Source organism: Podarcis liolepis (genome assembly GCF_965112155.1).
Source record: "Podarcis liolepis genome assembly, chromosome: 5".
Taxonomy (NCBI): Eukaryota; Metazoa; Chordata; class Lepidosauria; order Squamata; family Lacertidae; genus Podarcis; species Podarcis liolepis.
Genome location: NC_139556.1, coordinates 38137911 through 38151339, shown reverse-complemented (window position 1 = coordinate 38151339; position 13429 = coordinate 38137911). Strand labels below are relative to the sequence as shown.

Genomic DNA, 13429 nt, shown 5'->3' with positions numbered 1-13429 from the left:
CTTTATCGTGACATTTCTGGTGGCATTTTCATTCCTTTCTGAGTTTGGCACTGTGCACACATGCACAAACGTGTGTCTTTCAGATGCATGTTAATCTCTCATTGCCTTATGTATATTTGGCTTAAAAGTGATATAATTTATATGTTGCTAGATTTCATACCTGTTTCTTTTTAATGTTTTGTTTTACTTGTATTTTTAAAATAAGATTTCTGTTTTTTTATTTTAAACCCCTTGGAGCTTTTTGTAGATTAAGCAGTATATAAAAATGTGTCCCTGAAAGTTTTCTAAATGAAGTCAAGATTTAGATGAACTTATATTTCCTTAATATTTGTATGCAAAAAAAATTAAACTATGTCCAATCTATTGCCAAAAGCCATAGCATATGCAATAATGACTCAGTCTTTTATGCCTTTGCAACATTTCTATACAAAGTATTAGCTCACATGAACACAGATGCTATTGTCCAAAGCCTTGAAACATATTGTTGAAAGAAGCTGCATTCCAAATGGTTTACCCATATGTGTTTGGACCTTGAAGAGTCTTCTCCTTGTGCATGGACTTAGACCTTCTTAAAAATATGGGGGAGGTTGCTTCTAATTAACATAAAATAACAACTTTCTGGTTTTCCAATTAAACCTTAATAAAAAGGTGGACTTACCATGCAGCATACTATATATTGCTATGCAGGTTCAATTTGCAATAAATAAATTCCACAATGCAGCAGTATGCAAGACCCTGTAAAAACTCCGCTCTAAATTCTTATAATGTAACTTATTTAAAACCTGAAAATTAAAACAATATGTCCTTGTTTCATAAAAAAGAAGTTGTGTACTCACCAATGAGCTCTAAATCTCTACTTATAATTTTTTAAATAATACTTTGCCTGGTCTAATGTGTGTGTCACCTTGTGGGTAGGCTCCCTAACCTTTCTTCAAATGGGCCATCAATTCACAAGTAAGCTTTCCAGCCTGCTGTTTCATGGAGCAAGACAGTAAGTATACCCATTGTTGGTGGACTGATTCTCAGAAGCTGATAACTGATATAGAAGTCAACTGGAAAGTATACTCTAGCCTTCTAGTGCTGATGAATTTCAGGGCTAGCCCAACACATTTTGCTACCAGAAGCAAAAGACAAGATGGTCCCCTTTGTATACAAAAGCCTTCAAACTGGCAACAGGCCAATATCCTCCACTACACATGAGGGTAGGAGGTGAGCTTGAGGGTGCAAGGTAGGCTGCATGAAACACACAGCTCTGTCCAGGGCCATAGCTAGGGGTGGTGAGGTAGGCCCCCACCAGGGGCGCAGGCGATGAGGGGCACAAAATCGGCTAAAAATATGTCCATAAATATAAATATTGATTGTTGCCTCATAAGGATGCGGGTGGCGCTGTAGGACGCGGGTGGCGCTGTGGGTAAAACCTCAGCGCCTAGGACTTGCCGATCGCATGGTCTGCGGTTCAAATCCCCGCGGCGGGGTGCGCTCCCGTTGCTCGGTCCCAGCGCCTGCCAACCTAGCACTTTGAAAGCACCCCCGGGTGCAAGTAGATAAATAGGGACCGCTTACTAGCGGGAAGGTAAACGACGTTTCCGTGCGCGGCTCTGGCTTGCCAGAGCAGCTTCGTCACGCTGGCCACGTGACCCGGAAGTGTCTGCGGAGAGCGCTGGCTCCCAGCCTATAGAGTGAGATGAGCGCACAACCCTAGAGTCTGTCAAGACTGGCCCATACGGGCAGGGGTACCTTTACCTTTATTGCCTTATAAGAAATGTTTTTTAATAGAGGGTGAATTGAATGGGTAGAAGGGGGTTAGAGGAGAGGCGGAAAGAAGAGCTACTGTATTTTTCGCCCTATAGGGCGCACCTAGTTTTGGTGGTGGGGGAAATAATGAAAAAAAATTATTCCCCCCCCCCCAGGCGCAGGGCTGTGGCGGCGGAAACCTGAGCTTCCCCCGACCCCAGCCCCCAGAACTGGCTGCTATCCGCAAGCCTCGGGAGCCCGGCGGGAACTCCTGCGGGCTCCCAAGGCTTACGGATAGCTTCATGAAGCCTGGAGAGCGAGAGGGGTCAGTGCACACCTTCAGCGAAAGCTTGCATTCGCCCCATAGGACGCACACACATTTCCCCTTCAAATTTTGGGGGGGGGTGCGTCCTATAGGGCGAAAAATACAGTAATTTGTCCATGGCTAGGGGGCGTAATCTGGACGGTTCTGCCAGGGGTGCAAGATCACCTACCTACTGTTCTGTCTCTGTCCTCCAATGCTACCCCACTGCTCCATGCATCCCAAAATGTGAGCAAATTTGTGCTCAGTTTTGAGATCATGAACGAGCGTGCACAGCATGACAATAAACAGCCACCCACCATGAATACCAATGGCATGTAACCAATGATAATAATAATATAAGAATTAATAATACAGGCGGTGACAGGGATAGTCTAACTTCTGTGGCTTAGGCTCTGGTAACCTCTTGGTTGGATTACTGCAATGTGTTATACGTGGGGCTGCCTTTGAAGGCAATTCAGAAACTTCAGCTGGTGCAAAATGCAATGGCCAGATGCTCACCAGAACAAGACGGTTTGAGCATATACCACCAATACTGGCACAACTGCAGTGGCTGCTGATTCAAGTCCCAGTTCAAAGTGCTGATCATGACAGTGGCCAATGCCTGGCTGAACAGCAATGAATTCCCCCATAACTTGGGCCCTGATTGACTCGTTGGAACTCAGTTCACTGGCCAGGCCTCCACACCTCCACAGCTGTGATGGCTGGGGGAGGGGGATTCCATATCGGACAGTGACCATGTGGGTCTGGCTGCTGGAAAGGAGGTGGAATGTGATGGTCTGCAACTGATGCCCACTGGGGAAATGGTGAGCGTCCATTATGAAACACAACATTTAGATTTATAGATGTATAGCTTGTTCTCCTGCTTCCAACTCACAAAAACTTTTAGAGGAAATGGAAAACTACTCTTTTAAAATTTATTTAATCATTTTTTCATACAAACATCAACCGCAAAAGACACATACAGCAAAAACCATAATGACAACACAATTTAACAATTCAGATTTGAATACACTGATATACCTATGACTACACCTTTTTTAACAATATTTTCCCACCTCTCTCTCCTCCCCCTACTTCCCACCACTATTCGCCTTATCTCTTACATATTCATTCCAGATTTCTTCATATTTTTTTATTTTATTTCATATTCTTATTTTGCATCAACATGCAATTTGTTCGTATGTAGCTAATCTGTCCATATTATCAATCCGTGTGCTCAATTGAATCTTTTTGCGGCTCTTCCAATTCATCAAAACAAGTTTTTTTTGCTTCTAATATAGCATGCTACATCCAAATTTTTTTGACCCCATGAAATCTCCCACATTTCCAGAATATAATTTAGAATTAGATTCAGTTCCCCTAAATAAGAATTTCTTTTTATTACTCTTGCTAGAAGTATCCTCACCTCGCACCAAAATGATCTTATCATCGGGCAGTTAATCAACATATGTACTAAGTTCTCATTTTTACTCCCACATCTCCAGCAGTTGTCTGCACTTGTTTGTTTGTTTTTGTGTTTTTGTTTGTTTTTGTTTTGGTATAGTTTTGCTGGAGTCCAGTGGGCTCTGAATATTATTTTCTGTTGAATAAGTCTTAGCCTTAGATCCATAGAGACTATTTCTGTTGATTTTATACTTGACTCCCATATATCATTTGTTATCTGTACCCCTAACTCTTCACTCCATTTTTGTCTATCAAATTCTAAATCATATTTCTTCCTGTTGAGTAGGATTTTATATAGTGCAAGTGTAGAGTTTTTTGTTTTTGTTGCAGAGATTAAATCTTGTAGCAGCATGGGTGTTTCTAATGCTGCTATAGTGTCAGTGGAAGACCACAGTTTTAAAGAAAAGTCATTGCATAATAAAAGAGAAATCCCACAGCTATTTCTGCATCAGATCAAGGATTTCCATGTACATCCGCTGATGAGCATCAATGCCCCAAATGAAGTCCCAGTGGTCCCAGTCTGGATACTCCTTATGGTAAACAAGGTGAGGGATTCGAGACCGCAGCTGCGCAGATTCCTTTGGCCTGCAAACCCAGTCTTGTCCTCCACTCCACATAGCAATTGGGACTGCGATCTTTTCTATCTTGTAGAAGGGTGGAGTCATCTGTGAAAAGAAGAAAAAAATGAGAATAAACTACAAGATGAAGATGTAATCTAAAACAATTTTAGAATCTCTAAACTCTGATTCAAGGGATTCCCAGCCGTGCCCTCCCAGCGAAGCTCAAGAGCCTTGTGGAAGTATTACTATACCAGTCAAAAAATTGGTCGAAAAATTTCAGAGGTGGAAGTTGCAAATGGAGATAATTAGAACAAGTGTATAATGTAGGACACTGGAACCTGGGGCGGAAGGTGGGGGGTACGGTGGGGGAGGTCTGACCCAGGTGTCACCACTGAAGGGGTGGCACTCACCACGGAGCCTGCAATGCGCCCGAGCCAAGCATCTCTCCTGGGAGTGACGTGGTGGCTTGGGTGCCCGCAGGCTCCACACTGCCCCAAACGGTCCACCCGCCGCCTCCCTCTCAGCTGTAGGGCAGCTGAGTGGGAGGAGGCAGGCAGACTCCTCGGAGGCCCTGTGGAGTGTCCTGCCCCGGATCGCCCTGCTACTGGGTGCAGGGCACGCATGCCACCCCAGGCGCCTGATTGGCTTCCTCCGCCACTGCTGGAACCAGACCTTTCCTAGTCCTCCTTATCCAATCCAAGCAAAAATATACATACCTGTTTGTATTTATCTATGTTTTTGGGGCCATAATCGAAGTATTTGAATTCCCCAGTTCTACCGGACTAGAAAAAGGAAACATAACACCAAAGCTGTGTGAGCCTGTGTGCTTCTGCCAAGACATCAAAGCAGAGATTATCAGGAGAGGAAACAATTTAAGAAGAGTATTTCACAATTATTGCTCTATATCAGAGGTAATAACCTCAGGCTCAGGACTCAAATGCAGCTTCCTTGTATTTAAACAAAAATCATTATGTTGCAATATTGTAGGTAGAGAACACACAACAGATGTATTTCATTGTCCTAACTGTACCTGGTTCCAGTGGATTAAATTTTTCACAGAAGTATAATCCGGGAATATTGATGTGTACACATCAGTTCGGCTCTGAAAGAAAAGGTGCGTTTAAATCTCCTTCCACTTCATAGGTTTTTGCACCACAAGCTGCAAGAAACAGTGTCTGCAGCTGTGTGCATACCAGGCTTTGAAAGACCATACAAAGACCATCCCCCTAGAACTGCAATTTCCAGCACCCTTAAACTACAGCTCCCAGGTCCTTTGGTGCTTGCTTTGAATGAGCTTTAAAGTTTTGGTGTGTATGGAAACATAGTCTTGTGTGCATGTGTAGCATGGCTTCCTGGGATAAGCTAAGGAAGGATAAGTGTTGTGCTGATCAAAAGCAGCCACATGCTATTGTATTAGTTGCTCAAGTGTATTGCTGATGGCTCAAGGAACGCATGTATAGATAGGTAACTGGCACCCCCTTAAGAAGTCATAAATCAGTCCTTCTTAACTTGGAGTTCACAGTGATTCAGAGGCCAGTGACACACCCAACCTTTGACTTTGCAGGAGCCACGTCAGACAAACTCTTGAAAGTGGTCTTATTTTCCAGCAAGTTAAAATCTGTACACCTCAAGCTCGACTTTGTAACTTCTTTACGTTGAAATCAAGCACCCAAAATAATCAATTTTATTATTCGTGCTGGAGAGTTTTCCTGATGCTTTTCATATTAGGTATTTTTATTGCTTGAATTAAGCCTATTTGAGCAGTGTGAATAGAAAAGTGTATAGTAGGAGGGATATTTATCAAGCACACATAAATACCGCATTTAAATTTTTCTCGTTGAATCCACTGATAAGTAAAAGAGCTTGTTTGCAGATTACATCAACCGGTTGGCAGCTGCACTTTTGAGCCAAAAGTTCTTTGAGTTTGGGACTCAGCAGGCAGAATTCTTTTGTGCCAAATATAATCTGTAAAAATCCAGAGATTCTTTACATGGTCAACCAGTATATTTCCTAATACAGCAACAGATGTGTTCTGATCCGTACAAGAATATTGTGCATATTATAATTTTAACCAGGATTACAGATTTTGCTGTCCTGACTTGATCAAATGCATTACTTACATAATTACTAATTTTATTTACTTAATTCCTGCATTGCAGGGGTTGGGTTGGTGACACTCAAGGTCCCTTCTATCTCTATGATTCTGCTATATTTATAGGCCAGCTTTCAGTTGGGAAGGCTTCCAAAGCAACTCACAACAAATAACCCATGCTTTGATGATGACTGAACTCATTCTATGTATTCTCCTGCGTGTGGATGGGTAAGAAAGTGAAATCTGAGCTAGCTCCCTCTTCTGGCAGGTTCAGTGTGGACAATGAAGGGTTTAGAGCTAGGCTACACGGCCCGAGGCATCTTAATGCTGAAGAGTTATTTAGCCAATCACCCTCTCACAGCCAGTTGGCTCAAAGGAATGTGGGAGGGGAACTACTCTTGGGCCCTGCTGGCAACATAACATCTTAGCTAGGATGAGATGAGGCAATCAGATATGTCATTGGCATACTTTAAGATAAGCAGGTAAGAACAAGATAGCAGCCAATTGGCTGATAAGGTCCTTGGAGTCAGGATGGAAGGCAGTTGCCCATGTTCAACACTGGAACAGTCTCCCTCAGGAGGTTGTGGACTCTCCTGCATTGCAGTGGTTTGGACTAGATGACCACTGAAAGTCCCTTCCAACTCTATGATTGTATGATGCTATGTAAGCTAGACAGTGGGAGATGTGTCCTCTTAGCTCTTTTAGTCACAAAACTACTCACATTGAAAACAACAAACAGGAATACCAGGTTCCACCCAACACTGATAGTGCCCAGCACATGCGCATGATGTCACACATCGCCCCCGCCGTGGGAGGGCATGACAGAGCGACCCACCGCAGCATGCAGCACATTGGGTTGCCTGGCAGGGCACCCACAGAGAACATTTTGTGGGTGCCTTGGCACCCGATGCTCCAGGGATGGCATCTATGACAAAAAGTAAATGAATTGGTTTTATTTCCCACCACAAAAGCTAGCCTTGCTTGTTTATTTCTATTTTCCTATAAAACTTGGATAAGAACGTAACACGTGACATTACTGATCTTGTAAACCCTACATGATAATAAGAAAACGACCCTTTTACACATACCTTGAACAATGTGTTGGGCATACGCAGCACTCGTATAATGGGACTTATACTGAAGTGGAGCGTGTATGCAGGCCCCATAGCAAAAAACATCTTTATTTTTTCAGACATTTGAGGGATTACAGAAAATGCAACAAAAGCTGGGAGGAAAAGATGAGAAATTCCATTTAGCATTCTTTTAATGGGGAGGGGAGGGTGTGCAAAGCAAATCAGTATTTACAGCCAAAAACTTTTAACCAAATCAGTAATTTAAATTGTCAGCCTGTGTGTATATAGAATTAGATTGGGCAGTTTTCTAGAATCTAGAAGCCTAGTACTGTTGATTGGAGTGTACCTACCTGTTATGGAAAGAAGGTAAATGGCAAAACTGGAAACATTGCTAAGGCCCTACAGTCTGTACAAACCACCTTTATGGCTGGACCTCTTCACAGAAAGTCATTTTGAGTCTCAGAGTACAAGTAGATAAAACAATGCAATAGGTGTGTGTTGTGCAACAGCGAATGTGATGACAGGGCCAATATTTGCATTCTCCAAGCAGCCAGGAGGAAGTTCAGCACTCAGCCTTTTCAGCTAATCTGATTCTTGGATAAAACACTCCTGACATGTGTTCCCCTGCATTTCTACTGCCCCTGAGTGGGGGGGGGGAGCAAAGAATACAGTCACAGACTACACATGTCTTTTTCACAGCTAAATGCCAACCTTTATGCTTTACATACCTACGGTGGATCCCTGAGCATGGCCACCACAGTAGATTTTATCCCGTCCGGTTTTCTGCAGAATAAAGTCTGTCGTGGCAGGAAGGTCATAGATGCCCATTTCATGAAAACTGCAAATCAGGAGACATCCATAATAATTAAATGTGTGTGCTATGCTCTGCTCACATGCACTGGCTACTTTAGCAAAGAGAAGGTAAGAAGATTAAATGATATTCCGATAAATATGTAGAAAGAGAATATTTTCCAAGAACATTTGGTTTCAGGCTGAATGAAAACAGTTTATGGTTACAATCCTGAAGTAAGTCTGCCAGAAGGTAAGTATCTATTTATACCATCACTGACCACATCACATGTCTAGTGACATAATTAGCAGTGTGAGAGTTTTCAGAGGGGCATTCCCTCCAAAAGATGTCAAGCTCTTTTGCTCAGTCGAATTCTGAATCAATTCAAGAGTAGTTCACCCATCACTACTTCTGAGTAAATATGCTGAGGATCAAACTATTCAGGACCAGGAGTCTTTCTTCAATTTCACCTGTGGGAGATGCAACTTGGATTGAGACAGTGCCATGATGGAGCTGGGGTTATTCTGACCTTTGACCCAATATTCATTAACCCACCCTCAAAACTGTGACCAAAACTGTGCGCATAATTTTCCAGGGAAGGGCCAAGAAATCAAGCACCTGCAATGTCCTAGGATCAACCCTGCCACCCTCAATTACCGTATTTTTTGCACCATAACACTCACTTTTTTCCTCTTAAAAAGTAAGGGGAAATGTCTGTGCGTGTTATGGAGGGAATGCCTACGGGTGGCATGCCTACGGATTTTCCTCCTCTAAAAACTACGTACGTGTTATGGTCGGGTGCGTGTTATAGAGCGAAAAATACGGTATTTCTGGGATACTTTCTCTAAAATTCTGGAGATGTATTTCCAGTCAGTGTAGATGCACTGAGCTGAGTTTTCTTTCATTTCCAGAGTGTGTTCAATGCTGGAATTTTACCTATGTCCTTGTGAACTATTGAAAAACATTTTGCACATACCGGTATATAAAATTATTAAACTTTATCTCATATTGATTACACTTACAAACCATCAAGTATACCTTGTTGAGTTATTTCACACAGGGGAGATCTTCAAAGGGAGAAAAACGCAACAGTCCACTGAGTGTTGAATTCCAGTCTTTTCTGAACTTACCTGAAATCCCAAAATGCTTCTTCTTCAATGGTAAGGTTTTGGTGTCTTCTCGACCAAGAGTTTCCTCTGTTGTTTCCAATCCAGACATCATATCCGGCATCTGCTAGTATGAAACCCAGGCTCTGGTGAGGCGGATTTGCTATCCAGTCACTGCCTTCCAAGTCCAAACCATGAATCAGCAATATAGTGGCCTTTAAGCCTGGAAAATGAAAAAGCTTCAGAAGTTTAAACCTCTATAATGCCACTCATAATGCTCTTACTAAGAGTGCAGCGTACAGTGGCTAAAATGTTTTGTATGGAAATGAGGAGGCTAGTTTCAAAGAGTGCTAGGTTTTCTTTTCATGGAATGGAAGACAACTGGCACTGTGTATGACAGCAGGGGGGGGGTATACGTGCATTATCCACCCTAAAATTATTGGATCCAAATCAGAGTGCCCTCAGCAGCTTTCCCCCATCTCATAAATAGTTTTAGCAGCTTTACAGAAGAGGAAATTACTGCAGATGTAGTTTTAGTCACATCTGCATTACATGGTTGTTTCATTTGGCATTGCGCATCAAACACAATGCATAGTCTCATGACCTTTATCAGCATTCTAGCCAATCGCTCACAGGAGGGCATCCTAACTAGTTGTCTGTCAGTCTGTTCTGCACTGTTGGTCCTCTGGGCTGCCTGTTTAAGACAGTACCAAGCGCACTGTCAGGAGGGAGCCAGAGGGAACCAGCAACTAATCACAAGGAGTGACGTTAACGCTTTATTAGAAGAAACAGGATCGGCTCAGGAGTGCCAGGTCTAATAAGCACAGCAGCTCTTTTCGGTAGGCCTTGCCCTGATGAGGCAGTTGTAGAGACTGGAGGTCTGTGCCAGTAACAGTGTTGTTGCACTGTACATTGGTGGTGCTTTTTCCTTATTGGCCCAAACTGTGCTCTTTTAGGAGAAAAGAAGAAGGCTATTGTGCAAAGAGGCAACCTTTATTTCCTCTATTACAATCGACTTTCATCCTCAAGTTTACCTCCTGGAATTCTGTTCAGGCTCAGGAAGTAGCCATCCTTTGTAATAACTTCGTATTCTTCAGAAGGATATCCCCAGTACCGGATTTTTTCACTCTGCAGGGATTAGAAAAACCCTAACGTTGGTGTGACGAAATGAATTTTGTCCTGACTTTACTATGAGTCGAGTTTGGTCTGTTGAATTGTTCATGGGAACAAATACGGTGGAACTTTGGTTCTCGAACTTAAACTGTTCCAGAAGTTCATTCGACTCCCAAAACCGTTCAAAAAACAAGGTGCAGCTTCCGATTGGCTGCAAGAGCATCCTGCACTCGGACGTTCGGCTTCTGAAAAACGTTCGAAAATCGGAGCACTTATTTCCGGGTTTTTGGTGTTCGGGGGCCGATTTGTTCACCAACTAAGCTGTTCAAGAACCAAGGTTCCACTGTGCATATTTTTCCACTCTTTGTATTCACGTATTGGGGGGGGGGGGCATGAGAAGGCATCTTCCAAGTGAATGAAGACCAGCAAATGAGGAGCAGCAAACAGAGAGTCATAGCTCAAAAAATAAAGATCTTGTTTTAATATGAGGTACAGTGTACCGTATTTTTTTTGCTCTATAAGGCTCACTTTTTCCCTCCTAAAAAGTAAGGGGAAATGTGTGTCACAGCTATCCCAGAAGCCAGAACAGCAAGAGGGATTGCAGCTTTCACTGCGCAGCGATCCCTCTTGCTGTTCTGGCTTCTGAGATTCAGAATATTTTTTTTCTTGTTTTCCTCCTCCAAAAACTAGGTGCGTCTTGTGGTCTGGTGCTTCTTATAGAGTGAAATTGCTCTGAAACGTTTTAAGGTATAGAGCAATATATATCTAATGAAACAAATCATGTGCTTCCAGAGGGGTTGTCATGTCAGAAGGGGCTAGCAGGGGGACTTGGATAAACATGTTTAGAAGCTTCTTCACAAAAGTGACCCCTGATAACACAGAGTGCCAAATAGCAAGGAAGGTGGTAAGCCAGTTGTAAGTAAGTTCCACTCAGACCTGCTCAACACAGGGAAGCCAGAAGTGGAGAGCTGCGGCACCATCTTCAGGCACACATTTTGCACTTGCATGCTCAGGCTAAACACTTGAAGAGGCCTTCTGTCATAGCATATTCTGAAATCTATTTGGATGTAGAAAGTCTTTGGGAGGACTCAGCCATTTCTAAGAAACAAAGAGCTATGAGAATGATTGCATGAGCACTGTTTGTTAGAGTTGCGGAAAGTGGAATCCCTGATATGGACCTTGTGCAGAGTATCAATGAATTTGCTTTCCAACACAAAAAATGAGTTCCAAAGCTTTACTGGAAACAATCTTGAAATAGTTCCAAATAAACATTACAAAATGCAAAGCAGCACATTGCTGTTAAACCAGCAATCAATGTGGTTCTGCCTTCTTTTGGGTCTTTAATACAGTTCAATAAACTTTCCTGTCTCTGGTCCCATAGATAGATGCTAAGCAATTTGCATGTTCATCAGCATGGACACTGAGTTCTCAAGTTTGACCTTCCTCCTATGAAAGATCGCTTGGTTTTCAGAATGAGTCATCACTTAGCCTAAACACTCTCCACATTTACCTAGAGACAAACCTCTCTTGCCTCTCTAATTTGAAGAGAGAGAAAACTTATGCAAAAGTTTTCATTCGCAGACTTCAGTGTGTATAAACTTTATATTTTATGCATATTGGACATTGCTGACAGTTCTTCAGAACTCCTGAACAAAAATAACATGGCCCAAGTTTCCCTGTTTGGTCAGGGAAGGCAGCAGAATAGCTTCACCATGAACTGGGCCCTTCAGATCCTATTAAATCAAAATATGTGAATTTTCCCCAATGAAAGAGAGAGAAAGAATCAGTTTAATTGGGGGCTCACATAGTCAGGCACTTATATAGATGGCCCAGTTCACTGTGACAGCCACCTGCAATGTAGGAAGATTTGCTCCCGCTTTCCACCACTGCATCCCTACCAAACGTGTGAACCAGGGCAAACCATCACTAACACTGCTATTGTGCTGCTTTGTCTCAAGAGCTTAACTTACAATATTCATATATACTTCAGGATTCACTTCTGTTTTGCTCTTGGATTCTACTGGATTCACAGTGCCTTGTACAACCATCATGATAACCAGCAACCACATCCTGGAACACCTGAAAAACGGAATATTTTAGAGAACCTTTTTTCTTTTAGTGATGAAATGGATCTACTTTTTAGTTGAAAAGCTGCTAAACACCAGCCAGTCGTGTGACATGGCAGTCTTAGGCTTCATTCACAGATGCAGCTTGCTCAGATCACAAGCCCCTAGAGCTCTACTCTCTTCTGCTCAGGGAGCATGCGTTTCTTTTTAAATTTTAATTGCCCCCATGGAAACTTCCACATTTCCTGTTTTCCCAACATAGTTTCCTGAAAGTGAAGGAATTTTTAAAAAATCATTTGGGGATGATCTAATTGAGAGTGAAGATGCAGTGATGGAAACGCCGTTTACCTTCTCGCTGGAGCGGTATCTATTTATCTACTTGCACTTTGATGTTCTTTCGAACTGCTAGGTTGGTGAGAGCTGGGACTGAACAATGGGAGCTCACTCTGTTGCGGGGATTCGAACCGCCGACCTTCCAATCGGCATGCCCTGTATAAATTTACCAATCTATAAAGAAAGGGTTTCAGTCCATGAATGCTTATGCTTACGCATGTTAGAATTAAGGTTCAGCAGGTGACTGACTTTCCACTGGATTCAAAATAACAGTAATGCCCTTTATTCCAAATAACTGAAGAATGAAAACTTTGCAGAAAAGCAGAGAAATAGGAACTGCCTAAACTCACATTTTTCAGAGAAGTGAATATTAAGGTGCATTCTGCTTTGTTAGAGAAGGGAATTTTCTTCAGGGCTTAATTAAATATAACACATTATTGGTAATAACCACATGTAACACAACTATTGCCCAAATCTTCATTTACAAAGCCATATTTATTTCCCCCATTATCTTTATTTCTGTTTTACATGACAGAAAGGGTTTGTGTTTTAAACCAGGCAATAGCTAACTGGCCAATTGGTGTCAAAGAAGGATAGAACTTTTTTTATGTATGCAACAACAGCAGCAAGAATACTCATCGCAAAGTATTGGAAGACACAAGATTTACCCACTCAGAAAGAATGGCAGATGAAGTTGATGGACTATATGGAATTGGTGGAAATGACTGGCAGAATCTGAGACCAGGGAGAAGAGTCGGTGGAAGAAGACTGGAAAAAGTTTAAAGACTATTTAC

At 42.4% G+C, this 13429-nt stretch overlaps 1 protein-coding gene across 1 annotated transcript in view; it reads right to left on the bottom strand.

The window, feature by feature from the left end:
* Positions 1 to 3168: 3168 nt before the first annotated feature.
* Positions 3169 to 13429, bottom strand: part of LOC310707868 (putative lysosomal acid lipase/cholesteryl ester hydrolase) — a 34030-nt gene continuing 23769 nt past the window's right edge. The window contains exons 12-20 of the mRNA XM_083505323.1: positions 12207 to 12315; positions 10158 to 10251; positions 9148 to 9346; positions 7956 to 8065; positions 7243 to 7379; positions 5881 to 6027; positions 5093 to 5164; positions 4779 to 4844; positions 3169 to 4167 (exon numbers count right to left, since the gene is read on the bottom strand). Of these exons, the coding sequence (XP_083361449.1) occupies positions 3940 to 4167; positions 4779 to 4844; positions 5093 to 5164; positions 5881 to 6027; positions 7243 to 7379; positions 7956 to 8065; positions 9148 to 9346; positions 10158 to 10251; positions 12207 to 12315 (1162 nt within the window). The 3' untranslated portion in view covers positions 3169 to 3939. The remainder of the gene's footprint in view (positions 4168 to 4778; positions 4845 to 5092; positions 5165 to 5880; positions 6028 to 7242; positions 7380 to 7955; positions 8066 to 9147; positions 9347 to 10157; positions 10252 to 12206; positions 12316 to 13429) is intronic.